Here is a 23,764-nt window from a genome sequence, read left to right as displayed (position 1 = left end):
AAACGGGCATGTAGGAGGAACATTCACCTCCAGATGCTGAAACTGGATTAAAATTAATGGCACAAGGATTCAGAGGCTGTTCCTTTTTGGATTATTTTTTAATCCTCTGTGGCAGCAGCCCTAAATGTTGGAAACTCTTCCTGCGCTGATGCTTAATTCGTTTGTGTAGGTTGATAGTTTCTTTCACTGAACTGCTGCTCTTATGGTAACAGTGTTAATTTTACCCAACTGCAGTCACAAGTCCTAGTGAAATCCCTGTGTTTGGTAAAAAGGAAATAATCCAAACAATTTCCAACACTCACATTGACACCTACTGAAGGCTGTCTGCTCAGCACTGGTTCACTTTGGTTCAGGGGGGCTTGGGTTGTTTGTTTTGGTTTTTTTTTCAGTTGCTTGATAACCATTCCCCAAAGCCAGGATACAGTTGTACCCAAGGGATGTAAACAGCCCAAGAGATATGGAGAGGCTCCTATCCATAACTCAAACATATGGTCCCAAATCAGGATGAGTGTGATGAAGAAGGCTGGGCTGACAGCCCAGACAGCCTGTGCTGACTTGCTGAAGCATTTAAAGGAGATTAATGGGTGTGTTTGTACAGCTTTACAAGCAAACATTTGGATGTATCCACTTTAAAGCTGCATATGGAACTCGGCACAGCCTGGCAGGCAGAGGCAACCCCCTCTCACTGAGTTTTACTCCACGTGTGGCACAGATCAGACTTCCTCAGAAAGAGTGACTAGGATGATGTCCTTCAAAAAGGCACCCAATCTGGATAAATAATGTTGATGACATTCTCCAAGGACATTTCCTCAAGATGTAGAATACTTCGGTTTTCTGGAGACTTTTGCTAATAGCAAAGCCACTCCCACCCTTCACTATCTGTTTGCTGATTCTGGCTCCCATCTGGAAGCAATGTCATCTTTCAGATGCTGCCTCTTACCCTGCCTGTTCATATCAGAGAGCTGCAGTTCTCTCTGTGGAACAATCTATTCACTACCCTCAAGTCCTTGATATAAAAGTTTTGTAAGTCCAAGATAAGTTTGTACATTTGCATGTACAACAGTGAAAATCAAGGGAACCACTTCTCTTTCTGAAGAAGTTGCTACAATTAGAAGACAATTTCTGACAATTTCAGAGGGGTATCAAACTGCTATTCTGTTCTAACTTATGGCCCAGGTCTAACATTCTCGGAGGCAATTTCCTGTAGATTTTCCTCTAAACAGTGATTTACTTGTAAAATACTATCCAACACAAACCCAAAAATAATTTGTCAGATAGACTGCCACTGAAAGTTGTGTGTAGTTTTATTTCAACATATCAAGCACAAACAGGTTTCCCCTAACTGGGGAATATGACGAGGAATGTACTTAAAAATTTGGAAACATTTACATTGAAAGATAGCCCAGACTGGCACCACCACTAAGTATTTTAAGGCTGTATATATAGCAGTACTTACCACTTGGAACTACTTCAGACCAGAAAAGAAAGGCTTAGTATTGTCTGCAGTCTACAGAAAATATTGCAAATCTTTAAAAAATGGTGTAAAATAGGAAGACTATTAACAGGGTCGAACAATGCAGTGGCAAAACCCTCCCTCTTTCCTGACCTTTGACAATAAATGTGCCTAAGACCGAACACACGTACACCTACATCGCTCCCATCCTTCTCACCTATGCTGGGGCAGTGGATTTCTCTCTACAATGCTAGTGTGTGATATTATAAAACAGCCATATAGCAAATAATAACAATAATAGTAAAGTGACCAGGTTTTACAAACAGGCGTGCGTGTCTGACATCACACTCGAGGGGCCAGACCCAGGACACCAGTCAGCTCCGTAACCAGACGAGGAGCTTTCACTGAATACTTCCCATTTCCTAAAGAAGAATGGCTCTAGGAAATTGTGTATATTTACAGTTTCCATGGAATGGAAAATAAAACACATCCTGAGGTCCCATTCTGCATGGGCTGACTAAACAGATCACAACTTAATATCCCGGGGCTGGATTTTTTGGACCAAGTGTTCTCCTTCCCTGTAATTAAAGGCAGCTGGACAGGCACCATGGTCATCAGTTCTTTACAGCTCCCCAACCGCTCTCCCTCACTCCTGAAGCTATGACCCAGGCCACCATGACTCTTCCAAAATGTAGAGGTGATTACCATTTTGGGGTTACCAATACTGCTGGGTAATTATTAATTGCATCAGAAAATGACAAAACATAGAAAATAAATTGCACAATTAAAGCTACATTTGGCTTCAGCATTAAGGCCCATACAGGTTAAGAGGTCCTTGAAGATGTACATGTAAAAGGCAAAAATGACATAATCTGCAGGAACAAAGTTTTGCAGGTTCCTAGGTCCCTTTTTAACCTCGTTTTTCCACTTCCTTCCACCTCTGCCGTGTTGGTGCTAAAGTGCTTTGGTGCCTCGCTGGGCTCCTTGCGCGAGTGGCCCCCTCCTGCAGCCAGTGATCATTATTGCTGCCAAACGTAGTGATTTTATTTGAAGACATAATTAATGAAGAGTTGACACGTAAGAAAGATGCAGAGGAGAAACCAACAGCGAGAGTCCAGCAGGAAGCTTTCGGAAGAGGCCTTCCTGTGGAAGGACTTTTTGTTCAGAGCGCTGAGGTTTCTGCAAAAGAAAGAAATATGATTATTTGTGTGTGGGAGAGAGGTGTGCCTTTACACGTGTGCATACCCAGAACTTCCACACCAGGAGGGATCCCTGCACTTTGGTGACACTTTCAGGGGTAGAGCAGTGTGCCCCCAAAGACTTTACCTCCCTCTTTTTAACAGGAAGATTAGTGCATCTAGCTGCAGCTGGTTGGCATGGGAAGAGCACAAACCCCAAGAAATCTCCTCATCCAGCACCCACTCATAACCCTGTGAGTTTAACCTATGCCTTAACCTTCCCAAATGCAAGGCCTGCCCTGGACACACCCAGGAGCTGCAGTGAAGCTAAAACCATATCACCAATGACTCCAGCATCCAGAAATGGTAGGCCTCATATGTGATCCCACCTCACTGAAGCCTTGGGAGAGCTGGATAATACTCCTCACACAGAGGGGAATCAGCAGGGCTCCCTGGAGCAGAAGAAGCAGTTAAGACCTCCCCACAGGAGTCTGCAGGGCAAAGCCCTCTGTCAGCAGCTGGTGTGGTTACTGCTTCCCTCAGAGAGCAATCAGCAATTTGGACAAAAAAACGGAGTTTAGTGCTTTTCACCATGGAGCCCAGTTTTTCAGACCACACCCTGGCATCTCTATAGCAAACTGAGGAAATTCCTAACATGATGGACCAGAAGGGAGACTTCACATGTTCTTGCCTGGCAGAGATTTATTTTTAGCCAGGGCCTGGCCTAGCCCCTCTCAGTCAGGAGTACCTCAAGTTGTGTAACATGCTGAGGTGATGCTTTTTGCTCACAAAGAGAGTGTTAAGAGAAGGAGATTTCCTCCTCAGTGTTTCAAGCAGAGCTGGCTTTGTCCTTCTGGTGTGTTAATTGGTTACTTTGCAACAACTTGAACGGCACTCCTGCAGCTCACAGAGGCACTCCAAAGACCACAGTAAGCAGTTAAATGCCACAAGTTATCTTTAGCCCATTAAAATTATTGAATCATGATGGAATATAGTTACCTGTGTATGTCCTGTTGGGCTTTCTGTAGGGATAAGACAGCTGAGTGAATTTCCTTCAGGTGATTCATTTCCTTCCCACACTGAGCGCACAGGCTTTCAAACCCTGTGGCAAAGTTGAAGGACAATTATGTTTTGCATGACCATGCTGCTGGTAGTGATGAAACAACACAGCAAATGGGTGGCTGTGCTCTAATTGTCACTGCTAGGGGGGACACTTTCAGGAGGAAACATGGGGAGAAGGAGACAGGGAACAGAATCTTCCACCCAGAAGACCCAGGCCACTGTAACAGGTTCTCTGACCCTGGCTCAGCTGTTTCCCAGTCAGCTCTAAGGAAACAATGGTCCCCAGCTGAGGGGAGGAGAAAGTAGTGCTCACACCTGCTCCTCTCTCAAGCATTCAAAGTCACCTCTAATAAAGGCAGAGAAAAGAGAAAGAAACACATCCTGTTTCCTGTGTGTTGATTGGAAGGTCAGTGTATTTTTCCAATTTTGCCAGGAGTTGGGAAGTCCTTGTTGTAGGGCAGAAAGAGGAACAGCCCATACAGAGAACAGAAAAGCAGAACATTCTCTGTGCTGCCTGTGGGCTGTTGGCCCATGGTATTAACTGGGCCAGGAAATGTCCCAGAGCTGGCTCAAGAATTAAAGTACCAAGAGAAGAACATTAAAGCCTGACCGTGACACCCAAATACTTGCCATCTTCATCTGAGAGCTCCTGCACTGACTCTGGCGTTGAACAGCTGCTCTCTGTGTTCTGGCTGTGGTTGGACGGCTGATCACTGGTTTTGCGGCGCCTGCAGTCTTTGGCAGACCTCTGGATGAAAGAGGGATCAGAAGTGTCTCAGTCTCTATCACACTGAAGACACGTGTGTTTGCTTTAAACAAAACACTTTGGGGTGCTGGGAAATATGTGTGAGATTGTGAAGTTTGACTGCTTTTGCAGCAACTCCTAGTTGTTCCACTCTGGCAGCTACTTAAGGATATTACACACGTGCCTCACAGAGAAGCATTTCCCCAAATAACAACATTCTTAAGACACCTATCCAAATTATTCTTCTTGTAGCTTTAACTGGTACAAACTATGGATGAAACTTATACTTCCTTTGCTGAGGTGTGTACCCAACTCAGTCAGGTACATAAGAGAAAGTTGGAAACGAAAAAAAAATTAGAATCAAATTCCCCAGCAAAGATTTTTCAGAAAGTGCATGAAGGATCTAAACAGAATTTTTATGCCTAGTTTCTTGACGCACTTTGGAAAGTTTCTCCCTCTCTCTCACATGAGCAAACCAAACACATTGATACAAACTTCTCACTACAGGGTCTGAAAAGCAGTTACAAGCCTCAGCATCCCCACTGAATCAGAGACATTCAGATGTGGGATATTATAATAGAAAAGTCTATGTACATAGTAAGATACAAGTTTTTCAGTGTAATATGGGTTATACTTAGCTAGTTTAGCAGCTCTACATTTGCAAAGTGTGTTATGAATGACATGTATCGCTCCAAAGGTGAAAGCACTGAAAAAGGGGAGTATCTCTGTTTAAGGGAAAGGATGGAAAGACATTTCCTGTCTTGTCTGAGAGAGAGAGTGAGTGATAAAGGCTGATGGCAAAGACTGAAACTGAAGTTGGGGATCTCGGTTGTGAACTCCAAAACCAATGGGAAGTTTTCTGCTTTGGAAACACTGAACAGTGAAGTTCAGCTCAGTCAGGAAAAATTCAGTGCAAGAGTCACTGTCACTAACATTGGGTGGAAGAAAAATGCCAAAATTGATAGGATGAGTCAATCAGTAATTACAATTCTTCAGAGCTATTGATGGCATAATACTGCAGGTCTATGGTCACAAGTTATTTTTACCCAAAACAAAACTTTCAGCCTATGCTGTGCTTACATGGAAATGCTGTAGGAAAAGGGCTGTGTATCTAAGCAATCATAAAGAATATTATATTCCCCAAAATGGGCTTTTTACCTTGTGCCGTGTAATTTGATTGTTTATGCATGTTGCTTTGTGGTTTGATATCCTTGTGGATAAGTGTCTTTCCATAGTCTGAAGTATTCCATCCTTCTCAAATTGGGCAATGTCGTTCAAAGGATCCCAAGGTCTTAGGCTTTTGAGACCAAATGAAAAAAAATCATCAGAAAAGCAAGAATCCCACATTAGGTGTGTTAAGCCCAATACACTAATTCCACATGCATCAGGGCAGGCAATCACCCCTGACAGTAGCCAGACCTTCCAGATGCAGTGACAGGACTAACAGATAGATAGTTCCCTGTACATTCACAGCTCCTTGCAATAGGTGAGGGGTTCAGCCTCCAGACGCTTCGCCCTTCTTGCCCAGGGGAGGAGAGCACAGTTGTTAACTCTGCTCTGAACAGTGCAGAAAATCTCTGCTAAAAGACTCCACACTTGATGGCGGCAATAGGAATTTACATCAGTGGCATAGTGGATTTTCCATTGCCAAGCCCTCATTTCCAGCTACTCCCAATTAGTATCACAAGTATGTATTCTAGCGATGACATGGAGCTCAGAAAGGGCAAGCTCCAGACACAGTTTTGGGGAATGGCAGGGCTCCAATTACAGGTCTGCATCCCTGGGAACTCAGGCAGTGAGATGTGTTGGGAACCCCAAGCCCAGCACTCACTCCTCGTATTTGTAGCGCCATTCGTTGGTGCCGGCATCATGCTGGAACAGCAGCGGTTTCCACTCCGTGCCGCTTTCCCTCCGCTCTCGGGCGGCATTCCTCTGCTCCTCTTCCAGCACAAACTTCTCCTGCGTCGCCTTGTGCTGATCTCCTTTGTTTATTGCACTGGTAACATGCTGCCAAAGCCTAGGAATAATCCGGGAAGGAAGTTAAACCACCTCAGAACCAACAATGTATTTTGCCAGCTGGAACTTCAGAGCAAAAATGTGTCGGGTCTACTGATACTCCAGCAGAACTGTACCAGGATAGCTCAGCCTCTGTTTTAGCTTGGAAGTGAAAGGAACTGAGAATGGCAACACTGAATGCTGTATGAGTGAGCTGCTGAAGGAACCTTCTCTTGCATAACATCATCTACAACTATTACTAAATTCTTTGGTTGTCTGTGTGAGTCATAAGGAAGTTGTGTTCAACTCACTGGGACCTCATCTTTAGAGGGGACTGATGGAAATCTGTTCTGTGCCTCATCCTTTCAGGCATTTCCGTTTAGAACCCTTTGTGTCAATGTCTATCCCCAAAACAAAGGCTTTATATTTAAAGTTTAGAAGCACTGGAAAATGAATTTACATGCCTATCTTGTAGCTGTACGTGCACCTCCTATATAGGATTTATAACCAGATCTGTAGGAAGCTGATTCAATCCACAAGCAACAAGTATGTCCTCATGCTCACAAGCTGCAAGCATGAACACAGGTTTTCACTCACATTTGTTTGCAACAGCCGAAGGATATGTGATCTGTCATACGAGCTGCTCTCATTGAGCATCTGCCCTGGGGAGAGAATCTGCCTTCTACCAGAGAAAAATCATACTTTTTTTTTTACTATAGCCAAGCTGTGATCAGCCTCTCCACAGTTCCTCTAATCAGAGCACTGTAATCTTCATTTCCGATTGGAAATACTTCTGAGACTAGCAGCTAGTTTAAACAAAACATTACTGCATGCTTTAGTGCTTACAATGTGCACAGAACATCCAGGCTGTTCCAGTATTCCCAGCTCCACAAAACACCTGTCCACCATTTAGAAGATGAATTCATTACTGCATTTTATCTGGAGCTTGCTGTGAAGCTCTTAATTCAAAAGTGATCCTGAAGTTTTCATCATATTTATATCACCATATATTAACAGAGCACTTCCAAAAGCGTAGCCTCTTAGATAATTAACTGAATGCAGAGCAATGCCTTTCTTTCCTTTTTAACAAGTCACTCCCCTATTTCTGTGTATGAATCTTTTCTCCCAGAAACGAAGGAAACTCATTGATGAAGATGAGGGAGGGAGGAGTGAAATAACAGCCAGAGAAAATACTGTGGTGATGTAAAGCCTGTCCTAAGGAATGCAGTGGTCTAAAGTGTGAGTCCCCTAATTCTATAAGCCTTAGAGGGACAGCACAAAATTGCTTGACAAGGGTAAATTACTCCATCAAGATGTGAGACAATGAGACCCTCCACTGTGAGCTGCTGGACAGTATGAGCTTCAGAGATTTTCCAGCAATTGTGAAAATAGACGATTTTCAGCACTACAGGGACGACTAAGCAATTTAGGCAGAGTACAACCTGGATTAGATGGTAATTTATTCATGCAACTCAAGGAATGTCTGTTAGGGATCTCTGTAACTTTCCCATCTGCCTCCTACCCTTGGATGCATGTGCCATTATTAATCTCTGATGCAGCAAGGGGAGTCAGCTCTGGCCATAAACTCTGCTAAACAGAGAACTGGAGATTCTTTGCCCACAAGACCAAGCTTCTCCTTTAAAAGGATCTTCTGAAGATTAAGAGGTAAATGTACTGCATTCTGCCCTGCTCTGCAGAGTTAACAAATCTGTTCTGTAAGTTACAAATACAGACTTTATTGCCCATAATGCCCACTGCTGTCCAAACTAAATCTTCATGTGTTTTTATTTTCATGCAATCTCTTTCTTTACCTGTAGAAAGGGGAATCCTTTTAGGGTGATGTGATGCAATACCAAAATGAGATGTCGACAGAGAAGAGGATAATGTAATGCAGAGCCAGGCAGCAACTGCATGTGTGGCATGGGATGTTGGCTGGCACTGGCTGACCATAGTGGAGAGGAAGCACAACTAATTTGCAGCTAATTTAAAGCCAGCCAGCTCCACGTAACTTAGCTCAACACATAATGCTCTTGTTAAATATCTGTACATTGTGCATTATTAATTTCTTCCATTTCCTAAGTGTGTTGGGTTTGCATGGCCTGGATTTTGGCAACACGGTGCTATGGAGGTGGCTTCTGGGAAAAGCTCTAGAAGCTTCCACAACATCTGGCAGAGTCCTTATGGCTCCAATTATGGACATGCTGCTGGCCAACACTGGGATGGTAATGCCCCTGGGATAACATGCTGAGGAAGAAACCAAAAGAAAGGTTGTGGCGCAGTTTTAATTATGACTAGAGAAGAGTGGGGCAAGAATACGTGAGAGGAGCAGCCTTGCAGACACCAAGGTCTGTGCAGAAGGAGAGGGAGGAGGTGCCTCAGGTGCCAGAGCCCAGATTCCTCCGCAGCCTGTGGTGAGGACAATGGTGAAGTGGCTGTCACCCTGCAGCCCATGGAGATCCACATGTCCCACGGAGCCTGTCTGTAAAGGACCCAATGGAAGAGTGACCCACACTGCAGCAGTCTGGAGAGGACTGTTGCCTGTGGGATGGACTCATATTGCAGCAGTTTGTAGGGAGCTGCTGCTAGTGAGATGGAGCCATGTTGGAAAAGTTAATGGAGAACTGCCTCCTGTGGGAGTGACTCCACTGTGCAGCAATGAAGGACTCCTCTCCTTGAGCAGCAGGAGAAGCCATGGGTGATGAACTGACTGAAAACCCCACCCTCCTGTCTGTTTGTGCTACTGGGGAAGGAGGTAGAGCTGTGAAGGAGGGAGGGGTGGGGGGGGGAAGGTGGTTTTAAGGGCTTACTTTACTTCTCTTTATCCTGGTCTGAATTTTTTAGCAATAAATTTATTTTATTGTTGAGCCTGTTTTGCCCTCGATGAGTATTTTCTTGTAGTCCTTATCTCAACTCATGAACCCTTCATTAAATTTTGTCTCCTCTGTCCAGCTGCAGAGGAGAGTGAGTGAGTGACTTTCGTGAGTACCTGGCATCCAGCCAGGGTGAAACCACAACACTAAGTAATGTGCCACAACTACATTTTCAGGCAACCTAGATTACCCTACAAAGCCTGGCGCAGACTGTATTGGAGATCTCAGCTGAGATTATGAGGCAGGGTTAAACATCTGTTTAATTACATTCATTCATAAAATCCTGTTTTGTGGTTCAAGGTACTGCTCTGCGGGTGCCAGGACTTTCCACAATTCCTACATCTACTTTAAGAGCTTGTGGTTGAAATAAGCTGCCTTAACAAGGTATCCAACCTCAGGATGACATCCTGCCCTTTCATAAAATGCTCCAGCAATTACAGAGATCTCTGGAGTGCAGGCGGGATTGTTATTTTAAGCAGATAAAATGTAGCCTCAACTATTTCTCAGCCCAGGTCTATTTCAGAGCTGTACTTCATGGAGATACTCCAGAGTTAATAGTCTGGAAAGAAACACGTAAATGGCTGGGTAATATGTGCCAACAAAGCAGGTCACTGCCTTTCCAGGACTGTGCTGAGGAATTGGAGGAGCCCTGCTGATCAGAACCCTGCTCCCAAGGAGAGAAGCAGCAGTGAGATGCTCCTCAAACTCCCTACCTCTCTGACTCAAAGTCCATCTGCTCCTCAAACAGCACAATGTGGCGCTTCAGTCTCTGCCTTCGCACTTCGCTGGTTGGGTTCCAGAACATTTCTGTGTTCCCATTTTTCAGCTCGTTCATATGCACTTCTCCATCCTGAGAAGGAAAACTAAATTAATTAATGACAGTCAAAAAAACCAAGGCAGAAATTAATCCTGACAAATCAAAGTTGCTCCTGGATGATGATAAGGGATACCTGTTGGTTAGGAGACTCCTTTCCTCCTCTGTCTGATAAAATCTCACTGAACACTTCCTGAGAGTTTCCGAAATACATGAGGCAAGGTATTGCCAGAAACAGTGGCTGCATTTATCATTAATGAGAGTAGAAAGGGATCTGGTTCCTTCTATTAAGTCTTGTCCCCAGACCTGGGTGCCCACAGAAGCCCTAAGATTTTCTTCTTTCACCAGTGTTCCCCCCACCTACCACCCAGCACATATAAACAAGATCCCTGGTGCCTTTTTCCAAAGTCTCCCTCAGGACTTCCTCTCCCATGTTCCAATATGCTAGTCCCAGGACTGATCCCAGGTCCCCAAGAGACCCCCAGTGTGGATAGTACAAGATAGGCAAGCATTATCAAGCACCACTACATGCATCTTATACAAGCACTCAGCTGCTGCTGTGACCCTAGAACTGAGAAGTGTTGGGATTTGCTTCCCTTCTTTATTCAGGTGGGTTTTCAGGTCCTGAGGCAGAGAATTTACCACTCAGATGCAAGGATTTCTTTCAGGAAACAGGATAGTGTCAGAGAAAAGCCAGGAGAGGAGGCCAGGACTCCCAGTGTGGAGGGAGGTGAAGCAACACCGTCCCTACCCCACTGCATGGCCAGCACACAGCTGCAAGCAGCAGCTTACAGAGCCACCGTTCCAAAGCCATTTAACTTCTTTTATACATCACTACAGTTTTGTGCACCGTGGCTCAGGAGAGCCCCTGGATGACAGACTCTCACGGGTGGTGTTGGCAGAACCCACCGCAGACAAGGTATTCCACAGCCCAGCACAACTCACCACTGACAGAGCTCATCCTGCAGGACAGGGAGCTCGGAATGGAGCAAATCCCTTGTACATGCCTAGAAAGGGCAAATGTTGGGGTACAAATCCCTCTGGGCCCATTCACACAGGCCCATGAGTGTCCAAAGATGTGAGGACTGAGTTAAAATCTTCAGAAAAGCTAAAATATATAAATTCACACAGACATGAAGTAGAAATTCAAGTTTAGTTTTAAATAGAGGATTTTTAAGTGCCTTAGAAATGAGAGCCTGTGTCAGTAAGACAGAGACCTAGTAGCTAGTTTATAGCTCAGTGATACTGCTTTTTGCAAAGTTAGTTATAGTCATAATAAAAATAATGTAGCCTTGCTAGAAATTCCTAGATGGAACAGACAGAACTATATACATAGAATTTGTGTCAGAATTTACAAAAATTAACACACACCAATCTTAGCTCAGGATTGGTCCAGCAAGGATATGGAAAAATCGTGTAGGTACCTAATTGGCTAAAATTAGAATAAAATGCACTACTCTGAGAACACACACACACAGGACTCACAGAAACACTGATGCTGCTGTTGTTGCTACTGCATGGACTGCTACTGATAAGACGCTCAAAGGACACAGACTATTGATGCCTCTACTGCAGCTGTGGCTGCTGCTTCTGCTTGGGACTTATAAACTTTATGGTAGAAGGCTTCTGCATACTGCTATGGACTTTAATTACTTTGCCTTCATGGGACTGATCGAATGATGCAATAAAGGACTTCTTTTACAATTACCCAGCTTCTCGTCTTCAATGAAGACGTGCCGAAATCTCGGCGGGCAAATCTCCCAATTTCAAAATGATCACTAGCTTTTTATGTAAAAAGACAGATTGCCTGACAGAACAAGTCCAGTACCAAAGGCTACTCTGTGGTTAGGACCTCACTACAGTAAGGGCTTTATCCAGGCACATTTCACCTGGCCTACTTTAAATACCTCCTTCAGATGAGACAAATCTTGTCTCAGAAATTGCAATTTCTATACTGGCAAGGGAGCATAGGTTAACTGTAATGATGATGTAGATGCCCAAATGTTGCTTAGAGAAATACCCAATGTCCAGCCAAAAGCCAAGGTTCACTGCTTTTGTTTCAGGTACCACGAGCTCAAATCAAGATTAGGCTACATCATTCACTATGCAACTTCTTTCTTGTTGGACTTTGGCTCTGAGTGAATCACTTGTGCCTACCTAGGTACAAAGGTGCCAGGTGCCCTGCTGACTTTTTTGAGAGAGATAAGAAATAGCCATAGATGGCCATAGAGATAAGACCCCCATGGAATCGATGTCTCTGTCCTTCAACTGATGAACAGGGTAGTACCTGCCTTCTACCATAAAGGTTTGATGTGAAGTTCTTCCCTGATCCTGATCTAACTGGGGAAGTACTGAACACACCAGACAAAAGGCAGCCTCAAGATCTTCCCAATCACACCTAATACACACTTTATCTCCTGCCATCAGTGCTTGTCCTAAGCCTCAGACCCTAAATAGAGATTGACTGGCTTTGATGGAGAACCCCCTGCTGTTCCAAGCTTGGGCCCAGGCTCTGGGAGTGCAGCGTTACTCACACTGCAGATGGATGGGACTATTGAAGTGTAAATGACCTCCAGAGGTACCTTGAGAGGTGTGGCCCAGGCTCTGCTCGCCTGCATGCCCTGGGGCAGGTAGGAAGAGGCAGGACAGAGCCCTCCCAGCGCCCACTCCAGCGCAGGGAGCCTGGCAAGAGCTGCCACTCCTCCCTGGAACCCTGTCAGCAACTTCGAGTATCATACGTTACCCAGTGTCCAGTGAGAGTCGCCAGCACTTCTTCTCCACATTTAATCTTCCCCGAGATTTGATTAATGCTCGTGCTGCCACCGAAGAAGGGCTGTCAGGGGAGAAGAGAAACAGCAAATGTGGTCAGTCTATAGCGAGGACTGGAAGGGAGCCAAACACAGAGATGCAACAGGAGCGAAGGAAAGGGAAACTGCTTGACTTCCACTGTTTCTGGGGAAAGGCAGAATGAATTCTAACATGGATTCTGACTGTTTCACCTTGTGCCCCCTTCCTTTTGTTTGTAGTATCACAAACACTCTAGCTAGGGAAATAAGCCTAGATGTGCATTAACACTCAGGAGTGTAAGGTCTCATCTTTATTGGAAATACACTTATTTTCTGTCAGCCAGACATCAGAATAAGTGTATATGGACAACTCCTTCCCACTGTCCAGAATCACAGTCTTTGCACCCTTTTCAAAAGGAAAGGAGCAGCACTGGTGGCAACTCTTCCTGCTTATGGGACAGCAACAGCAGTGTGGCACTGCTGATGACTTCATGTGTGTCAAGTCTCCAGCACGAAGAATCTCTGGTCAGCAGCAAAAAAAACCCCCACAAACCAAAGAAAAAGGTATTTCCAGAGTCAAGGAAAAAAAAATCCCAGAACAATGGAAAATTCCACCCCAGCTGCTGAACACAGGAAATGCAAGCGAGAGTGTCAGCAGCACTTCTAGTCACAGAACACATCTCTTCAGACATTTTAGCAGGCACTTCCTGAAAACACTTGTGCAGAGAAATTTTTTCTCTGTGTGTGTTAAATAACAATATCAACCCAAACTTCACACAACACCCATGGATAAAATAATCACATGTATCTCAAGCATCAGTCTCTGCAATCCAGCAGAGAACTGGTACATATCCAAATTAAAAACAAAGTTAAGGGGTTTATCTGCAACTTCACAAAATTCTACTAAAATAGACAGCTAGGAAATGCTCAAAGCAGAGCGTGTAATTGCATGGGGATCCCTCTGAGACATGTTTGGATGAATCATACTGTTTTCAAGCTAGTAAAGAAGAACTTGAGGCTCTAAAGTGTTTGTAGGTTTGGGATGACACCAAAGTCAGGGAAATATCCCGCTGGCCTCAACACAGTACACCAGCCCTATGGGAAGAACAGGCTTTAAACGCAAGTATGTGCAAATGTCAGGGAAGTACATGAGGCAAGAGTTCCCTTTGTAAGAGCAAACAAAGACAGAAAAGTGTTATTGCCCTCAAACAACTCACAGTTTGCAAAAGATTCCCCCAACTCCATTGATCTCTCACATTTATGTTGGCTAAGGCTGCAACTCTAAAGACCTGCAGTCTCTCAGTTCTCCTTTCATTTTACGCTCATGCAAGAAATTGTTTGCTGGAGCAGAAGAGAAATGGATGCCCCTTACAAAGCAAGTTAACTGCCCAAAAAAAGTTACAGGCTATGACTTTCCCTCCTATATCTTAACCCATGTAATAACAGGAATGCTCAAAGATGTCTCAGTTTTTTCTGCATACCATAAATTTGCATCACCAGGCTTTCCAGGTGAGGGACTAACTACATGAACAAGTCAGTGCAAGACTCGCCAGTGTGACAGCCACTCAGAATTACCTGCCTGACAACAGGCTGTCATCTTGCCATCAGGGCAAGGTCCTGTAGAAACACAAGACGGAGCTCACTATAGCACGTGCAAGGTAAGAGTCCAGCTGTGATGGCTGCTGGAGAGCTACCCCACAGATCCACATCCTAACCTGCCTCCAAGTTCTTTGTACACTCACTGATAATTAGCAAAACTAATTATCCCTGCCTAAACAGAAGCCACACTGTCACTGCCAAACTTTCAGGAAAAAAATCGGTCAGTAGCCAGCTGCAGTGAAAAGATCATGTAAAACTAAGGCTTCTGGGGGTCAGTTTGAGTTGCACAAGGCAAAACTGACAGCAGGGTGACACCTTCTCTCCAGGCAGACCCCGCTCTGGTGCTCACATATATTGCTGGTACAGAAATGATCTGGTGTGTATGGTCAAACCCTGCCTGGGGCACAGGGGCAAGCCTCAAACCCACTCAAAATGGGGCCACAATGTATCTTACCTTGAGCTTGAATTCCAGTTCTGCCCTGTGGTTAGTTTTCTCACAGTCAATGGTAACTTTCCCTCCAAGCTCCATTGTCATGGTACCATATAAAAGTCCTGAAATGAAAAAAAAAGAGGCTTAAGAGAGGCCCCAGTGGAAGCAACCAGCTTTCTCAAGTCAACCTGGCTCTTCCTGACACACTGTGAAATTCACCACTTGGCTTAAAGTTTTAAAAAGACAGAACCAGAAGTTTCTAGGAAATGGCTGTTTACTGTAAGCATGAGGAATCTCTGGCTGAGCCCACATTCCCCATTTATAACATCAGCTAGGAAATAGCTTGACCCACGGGTGCACTTGTGAAAGCTGAAACTGCGACAGGAAAAACAGAGAAAGTTGTGCCCAGCAACCTGATTCATACTAGTGCTTCAAGAGACCCAGTCAGTTCTCCCAGGGTGACTGAAGATGAGAGAAGCTGTAATGCGATTCACTAGAATCTGGGAGACTAAAAGTCATGTAGGGAACTTTTCATGTATGTTCACCATTTGCTGAAGAGGCCTTTTGCAGAAAAAGAAAAATGGGTAAGATGAAGATTTATGCACAGAAATGCTTCCCAGGGGGCATGATATTATGAGGTTACTGTTTTCAGGTACCAAGGCCCCTCAAATATAAACTTAGGAGTCAGTCTGCCAAATTAAAAAAATAATCAACCCCAAAATTAGATTCAAGTGCTGATTTTAACTCTGCAGTGGAAATGATGCAGGCAGAGCATCCTGAGGAGCAGTGAATCAGCAGCCATCCCCCAGGCTCAGCACACAGTGGCTCCACAGAGCAAAGCCACACAGCAGCAGGTGCCAGCCTCACTGAGGCAGCTCATACTCTGAGAAATACAATCATTAGAATAACAAAGAAATGGCAAGAAAAGTCAGGAATTTCCTTTATCCTCAAAAAGCCAGAAAATAAATCAAGCTATTTCAGTGTTAACAACAAAAAAAAAATTATCCTAAGAAGCTCAGAAATGTAGTCTTGTTCTTTTCATCTTATCTGCAGTGTATACATGCAGTATTTTTCTGCTTCTGCATAGTGTGAAAACTAATGATGGGCCTAATTCTCTCCTGGGCTGTGCACAGGTAAGTCAGAAAGAGTTCAGTGAGGATTACAGAAGGTCTCCTGCTGAGTGCTGTGACTCATGGAGAGCTCTGGAGTTATCAGGCCCTGTGATGTCAGCTACATGAGGAGGGGAGAGCCAATGCAAAGTCAGTCAGCAAGACACCATTTACTCTGTTTGCTTCCTATTTGAAGAGTCATACCTTACCTTTACAGTGGGCATATGGCATAGTGATTATATAGTCCTCCCCTCTGCTTAGAAACGTAAGCTTTGCTTTCCCATCCAACAGTGCAGAAAGTGAGTTGCCTAGAATTTAAAAAACGTACACATTAAAAAATTCTTGTTATACTTTGTCCCTCCTTCTACTTTAGAAAAAGTAATTCCATTTAAACGTAGGTCACTAATGGAAGAAGAGACATGATATGCTCATAATTCAGGACCCTGCAAATCATGCACACAAAGTGCAGTAGATTAAACAGGTCATTAATGGGAGCTTAGAATTTCCTCAGGTCCTTCAGTTCTCACAACTTTTCTGATTGTGGATGATCCCAAACAAGGAAAGAAAATTGCCAGAAGGACAGCAAAGACCATCAAAAAATGTTTCAGGAAATACACTCAGCAGAGGACAGTAATTAAGAAATCTTTGTCTAAACAAATAACCGATTTCAAATACCAACAATGTTTCATAGCCTTGAGTTGTGCTGTTTACATTGATATTAAATGACTGGAGGACATTTTGAAGCTCTAGGGTTCAACTCAGGAGTTTGGGAGCCAGATAAAGGTTGAAATCTGTTCAGAGACTTTTGTATTTGTTGGCTGGGTGCCATAGAGCTGTAATGTGGCTCATCCATGAGCCCATACCAAGTGCATACCAACAATCCCATACATTATCATGAGCCTTTGCCTTCTGAAAACCAGATTTTTAAAGCTCTCAATCTTTCTATCTGATTTTTTATTTCTTTTAACATCAGAGTGGTGTCACGCTGAATGGTGGAAATGGGAAAGACCCAGGAGAGCCAGGACAAGGAATTAGGCTATACCAGTGGTAGATTTGTCAACCATTTCTTAGTTCTTAACTCTCAACACACTCAGGGATGATTGAGAAAAAACCCAAAACCAATGCCACAACATTACCTGGGAGAGGCCTAGACTTAATGCCTTACCATAAAACTTGGACCTAGCTAGAATGCTGCCAGAAATGCAGAATCCATCCTTCCTATTGCTGACGTGAAAAGCTGACACTGGTGGGTGATGGGACACCTAGGATAAAAACAGGTAGGGGTCATTTAGACCAGTCTGCACAGGCCAGGCAGAGAGGGGGGTGCACACTAAAAGGGGAACACAGTATATGACACCATAATGTATGAGAGCATTATACATCTCATCTTTCTCCCTCACCCTGTATTTTCTTGAGCTTGTGTATGTGAGATCACTTTCAGGCCAACAGGTAGAGTGTAAGGTTTTCAAGACAATAAATAAACAGTGCAGAACTTTAGGGCAGCATTTGAATAACCTCCATGAAATGCATGCAGTGGTTGAAATAAAAAATTTAACAAAGCTGAAATTATCTGATTAAATAGGGGGAAAATGTACGTGAAACTGGGAGTCCCTTTACCAAAGATCACACAGTTCTCAGATCCTTTAATTAACACCATAAATCTCAAACTACACTTTGGCAGGCCAGTTAACTCATGAACTCTGTCCTTCATTTAATCATAAAAACAAAAAAATAAGCCCTCAATTCACTCCTATTAAAATCATCATAGAAAGTTTAGAAATAAAAGATGGAAGGATTTGGTTGTGTTTTATGCTCCTTTTGACAGAGGCAACACAACTCCTATTTTATTAACAGTAAGAAAGCAGTAGGGCAGAATCCCATGGAAAAGGTCTTTATTGAAGAAGCTGATGTTATGTATGGGAGACCTGCTGTTATAGTCTTGAGTGCCCACCAAGCCTCACGTAATTTCTGTAAATTGTAAATCTGCAAATAAAAAAGATCAGCAGCCAGTTTAGCCCATGTTCTGCTCTGCCTGTTTACACAGAGCTCCAGGTTCCTCTCCTAGGGTGAGAAGAGTAGTGTGTTTCTATGCATGGAGGTGCAAGCAGGTTGGTGTTTGCAACACCTGAGCATCCAAAAAGCAACTTACCTGTTCTGCTATGTAAAATGTGTGACTGTTCGTCTGAGGGTGAAACCAACAGCAGCGGAATGTCTCTCCCAGAATAGGGTTGTATGGCTTTTTTATCCCCTGAAAAACCAAGTAATCAAAACCTGCTACAAATGAAGATTTTTTAATCCAGTGCTACAGATAGCCACAAAACAATATGGTATTTTTTTTTTCTGATGTTTAAAACAAAGTCAATCAAGAATAAAAACTGAAGAACTAGATACATATCCATCTAATCCAATCTAACCTAATCTAATCTTTTCATCTGAGCCATGGATTAATCTGCTATTCTCACCAATTTAATATTTAATCTCACCCAATCAAAGCCATACAAGATGACCAAACTTTATTATTGCTGCTACTATACGCAGCAAGGGCATACTGATGTGGAGACATGGCACAGTGGTACTAATCGGACTGAAAAGAGAAAGGAGACCTGCTTTCAGCAAAGGGAAAAACCTTGCATCCCAGGGCAAGTTACTTGTTGATGACCAGTTTTACTTTCTAACTGTCCAGTGCAAAGGCTCTGAGGCTGACTGTCACTATTCTGCATTTATTGTCTACTCAGAAACGAAATGCAACCTCAGTTTTAAAAGTAATGGTCAAAGTCTTCTGAGCAATAACAGGTAAAATCTCAAAGCAGAGGCAATAGAGAAATTAAACAAAACCACAGCAGAAGATTTCAATGCCCATTACAACCCCAATTCAATGCCTCATTTTACCTTTGGCTTCTTATAGAAGCCGGACAGATACCACCTCAAAACTTGCTTCATTCGGGTGTAGGGATCATCTTCAAGGACGGCCCTGCAGAACAGAACATAAAACATTCTTTATACTGGTCACATATCACATTAGTCTCCTACCAGTATCATAACATCAATTACAATCTATTTCCCCACAACTAAAGGGAAGGAACTTTTGTGCTGTTGCCAGTGAAAAAGCTGTCTCCCAGCAGAAATGTAATTTTTCAGTAACATACATCACTCAACACTGTTAAAAAGTGGCACTCCTTTCCCTGCATTTCTGCAAAAAGAAAAGAAAAAAATTTTCTGGAGTGCATCAGGTTTTGATTGGACATTGGAGTAGATTAATGTGGGATTGCCACTCACACTAGCATTGAGTCATAGCTAGGAGAACAGTGTGAGTCATAGAAACAGACCGATGCCATCAAAATGAAAGACTTTATTTTTGTCGCTTTTTCTTTGTTTCCCTCTTTCATAAAAGATCTTCAAAGCTGATGTGCTACATGAGCTCTATCAGTACTTTGAGATTTCATGCAATACTTCAGGTTGGAAGGGACTTCAAAATGTCATCTCAGCCAGCACCTCCAAACAATGCTCAAAGATGAAGCAAGAGGTAAACCAAACCAAAGGCATTCCTGGTTTTTCTAACCATTTTGTCAGATTTAAAAATCAACTTGGGTAAATTATTGCAAAATTCATTTAGAAGGATCACCCAAACCACAAATTTAACAATTTTTTATCAAAACCTCCAAACCTCTTGAAGTCTTCTCACATACCAGCACTGAGGAGAACTATTTCTTTAACTTCAGATGGTACAAATACCACAAACAAGGCTTGAAAATACCATGATTCTGTAATTACCCAGAGAAAGTGGAATAAAAATGAGTAACTACTTCTGCTATTAGAATATTGCACACCCTGGCTTTACAATCCACTAGGCATATCTCATTCAGAAGGCAGATCCTATCTGTAAGCAGAACATTTCCTATTTTCTACTCTGTTGATCCCAGCAGTCCTCTCTTATCAATGGTTTTAAAAGATGTTTCTTATCTGTTTATCAACCATCATAATTATATTGCTTTGGGGAACAGAAGTGCTTGACAATTCTGGTTGCCGTCTGTCCTATTTCCCTGAGTACACAAGTACACCAGGAGGTGGCACAGCTCTGTTGCGCAAAACTCCAAGGCATGGGCTGAGTTCCCAACAGCTCCAGCCAACAGGAGCCCACATGTCCATATGCAAAGGTGGGTTTGTCTGGAGTTTAACTTTTCCTTCCTTGCCCCTCACTGGCAGCAGTCTATCTGTAAAAAGTCACTGCAGCTGGTGCCTGGCTTGATCTGTGCTGAAGCCAGTGACCCCGGTATTATCTGGGAGCCTTTCTGGCACACAGAGGGATATTTTCACAAATACAGGAGAAGTGCCCGGGTCAGGCCCACCCCGTGTGCTGCTTACTGGGAGAGCAGGTCGGCATGGTAGTAGTAGTCAGAGAGTTTGTTAAGGAACGAGCGCGGCTCCAGGATGAAGGTGGGCAGCACCACCCGTGACAGGTCCATGCCAGGCCGCAGCTGCTTCAGCAGGATCCACATCAGGCTCTTGTTCTCCTCAGAGACAGTTTCTGTCTGAGACGACTCCCCTGTCTGCAAAGGCAAAGGGCACTTCAGGGCACAAGCAGGAAAACCATTCCTTGTGGGTGAGTTTCTCTGGGGGTCTGTCCTGGGTTTTGTAACCAAAAAAATGTTTATTCTATTCCATCTATTAAAATCCGATTGGAGAGATTTTTTCTTTATCTGCTATAACTCCAGAAAAAATGAGGTAACTGACTTCTCAGATAACAAGCCAGCTGTTAAAAACCGAGTGGAGCAGTGTTGCTTATCTCTGCTCAATGGGGCAGTGTTGCTTCTCTGTTCATTCCTCCACTATCCCCATAAGAATATCTTCTGTTAATAGACCATTAAAGCTCACCAATGACATGACACATTACATCATACTATTGTAAGATGCTCTACCCAGGGTGGAGGAGACAAACCATCTTCACCTAGATAAAAGGAGCCACAAGTGTCACCAGTCATCCAGATTTTTTCCACTGGATTCCTGGAGGAAAACCAGACCCACCTCACCATTACTGGACCCTTCTTCTATGAGCCCATCTCTACTCCAACAAATCCACATCTGCCACTCCAAGTGAGCTTACTTTGGACAGCTTTCAACACCCTGACCAACCGGGTGTCAGGTTGTATTTCTGACTCTGTCAGGGCTTTCTAGGATTTCTAGTTTGTTTGTTTGCTTGCTTATTCTTCTGTACTACAACATTTGTATTTTTTTTATATCCCTAGTAAAGAACTGCTATACCTATTCCCAAAATCTTTGCCTGACAACCTTTTAATTGTAAATTTATAATAATTTGCAAAATAAAGAAGAAGGGCTTACATTCCAAGAGAGGCTCCAATCTTCCCTGGCAGATACCTGTCTATCTAAACCAAGACAGGATCCCAGCTCACCCATGCACGCCAGGCCCTGGCACAAGGGTGAACGCTCACCTACACCACTGCACAGAGACATCAGCCATGTCTCAGGAGAAATGAATCCCCAAAGCAACCAAGTGAGTGGTGCAGAAAACCCTGGGTGTCTGTGAAGGCTGACAAAAGGCAGGGAGCACAGCTCTGCTCTGCTCCTTCCTGAGCCACTGCCTCCACACACATCAGGGCTGCGATGGGCCAGCATGGACCAACATTAGCCAAGGGGGCTCTGCACTGCAGGTCCTCAGGAGGTGTGGACATGCCCAGAGCTGTTACAGCATCCCCGTGGCCTGGTGAATGCACAGAAGAAGCTCTTCTCAGTCCCATTCTCTGCCAATGAGAGATTATAAGATTCACTAGGAGATATGTAGAAAAATGTAGGAGGTAAACAAGTAATTGACCGAGAATAGAAGCAGTCCTCCAACTTCTAGACAAGATGAACTGGTGTGTCAATATGGCAAGGGCCCCACTGCCAGGTGAGAGGCACGAAAACTCCAGCACCTGCCAGTGCTGCTCAGAGCCTTTTGCAGCAGAAAGGTTTTTTTAACCTACCTGCTGTAGGTTATAAAAGCCAGGGATTATGCTGTGGTTTCAGCCCTGTGTAGTTCCTATGCAATCAGTGGGTCTCTGAGATGTGCAACACGGAGGAATGGGCCTTTCACACCACTAGAGAAGGTAAATTAAATTTTCAAACCAAAATGCCATTTTAATGCATCCTAGGCATCATAATTTAACAGTGAAAGAGAACACTTAAGCTTTCTACTGATTTAAGGCAAGACATTTCTATGAGAAAAAGGGCACAGATTCACTTGTGGAATGGACTTTGGTTTGGGAGAGGGCATAGCACAGCCCAACAGAATTTCCAGGTGGTATAAATCATTAAATATTCTTTTTCACCACCTGAGCATTGCCACCATGTTGGCTCCCAATCACCCCTACAGTCACAGCAAGTTTACCAGTCCTACAGGGCTTGCAAGCTGAGGGAATTTCAAACTGAGGAACAACAAAGCTCTGTTACTGTAATTACTTTTCCCTCTTTGTACCATTCTTCTTTTGACAGTCTGATGCAATACACACCTTGAACCTCCAAGGAGGAATGGAATACCATAGCATGACCTAGGGCTTACAATGCACACAGGTCTGTCAGAACTCTCATTATTTATCCAGCTTCTCAAGTGTCCATGTACTGTCAATATAAATTAATGCCGTGTTGAAATTGCTGGACAAAGTGTTACTCAGAATGAATCACTGCACACAGGACGGACATAAACAGAAGCAGAAGAAGGTGCAAGAAGATGTGAACAACCTCAAATAATAACCCTTTTTATAACTTGTTAAAATTACAAGCTTGGAAAAAATGGGGGGTTTTTTCTGTTATCAGTCTACCTACTGAAGTGTCTATTTTGTATTCTAGAACAGCTTTTGCAGTCTCAAAGTTCTTCTGACGCCTGTCTCTGCCTTCACATTCCAACTGCAAAGAAGGCAAAACTGGAACGCCAAATGCACCAACACCTTCCAAGAGCACAGCAATACACCTACCCACGTGCACACCTTTAAAATGAGCCCTCAAAGCCAAGCTGAAAATTTAACAGTGCCTGTTTGTTACCTTTGTCCTACCACACCCCAATTGCACACACAGGCTGAGGGCAGCTTCAGTTTAAGATGTGACATTACTATTGTCACATGTTTACCTTGATGTATCTCCACCCACAGGAGCTACATCATTGCACAAAACCTATTTTTCGCTATGTTCCTTTCACCAGTGAGTTCAAAATCAGATGATGACTGCCCCACCTCTTGAAGAAATCTTACAAAACACCCATCGGCCAAGGTCACATAGCAATTCTTTTTGGAAGCCCATTGGACGCTACCTATGCCTGAGCAGACACACTACAGAGAGCCTTATTTAATGCCACATGAAGTGTCACTCTCCAACAGAAATCCAGTTTTTTTACTTGATTTGTAGTGTATTTTTTTCTTATTTTAATGTAAAAATGCAGAGGTCTCTCTCTCACACACACACACCCACGTACACACATCAGTTTAACCTATAAGGTTTGCTCAAACACCAAAATATCAGCCTGCCCTACTACCACTTCTAGGACAAGTTTTTCATGTAAAGAAAGGTCATTTCAGAATAAGCAGCTGACAGAAGTTAAGCTTGCTTTCATTTTGCCAGTGCGTAGTTACTCGTCTATATTCAAATCTCACGTTTGAACCCAGTTACCATTTGCCTGTCTGCAAGGGGATTTGAGGGGAAAATGCACTAAAGAGAACTTAGGTGTTTTTAGGATATA

At 43.6% G+C, this 23,764-nt stretch overlaps 1 protein-coding gene across 5 annotated transcripts in view; it reads right to left on the bottom strand.

Annotated features, from left to right (window-relative positions):
- Positions 1-1,286: 1,286 nt before the first annotated feature.
- OSBPL5 (oxysterol binding protein like 5) overlaps positions 1,287-23,764 on the bottom strand; it is a 137,571-nt gene continuing 115,093 nt past the window's right edge. For all 5 annotated transcript variants that reach the window (XM_066187677.1, XM_066187674.1, XM_066187673.1 and 2 more), the window contains 13 exons: positions 20,404-20,588; positions 18,931-19,012; positions 18,191-18,289; positions 17,207-17,303; positions 16,251-16,349; positions 14,957-15,054; positions 12,861-12,950; positions 10,017-10,153; positions 6,270-6,455; positions 5,597-5,735; positions 4,324-4,441; positions 3,631-3,733; positions 1,287-2,632 (listed from right to left, as the gene is read on the bottom strand). In XM_066187677.1, coding sequence (XP_066043774.1) covers positions 2,497-2,632; positions 3,631-3,733; positions 4,324-4,441; positions 5,597-5,735; positions 6,270-6,455; positions 10,017-10,153; positions 12,861-12,950; positions 14,957-15,054; positions 16,251-16,349; positions 17,207-17,303; positions 18,191-18,289; positions 18,931-19,012; positions 20,404-20,588 — 1,569 coding nt within the window. In that variant the 3' untranslated portion in view covers positions 1,287-2,496. The remainder of the gene's footprint in view (positions 2,633-3,630; positions 3,734-4,323; positions 4,442-5,596; positions 5,736-6,269; positions 6,456-10,016; positions 10,154-12,860; positions 12,951-14,956; positions 15,055-16,250; positions 16,350-17,206; positions 17,304-18,190; positions 18,290-18,930; positions 19,013-20,403; positions 20,589-23,764) is intronic.

This window comes from Chamaea fasciata, unplaced genomic scaffold (assembly GCF_029207755.1).
Source record: "Chamaea fasciata isolate MVZ Bird 193981 ecotype frontalis unplaced genomic scaffold, bChaFas1.0.hap1 SCAF_7, whole genome shotgun sequence".
Classification (NCBI taxonomy): domain Eukaryota; kingdom Metazoa; phylum Chordata; class Aves; order Passeriformes; family Sylviidae; genus Chamaea; species Chamaea fasciata.
The sequence above is the reverse complement of the archived record's forward strand: the minus strand, read 5'-3'. Positions and strand labels throughout refer to the sequence as shown.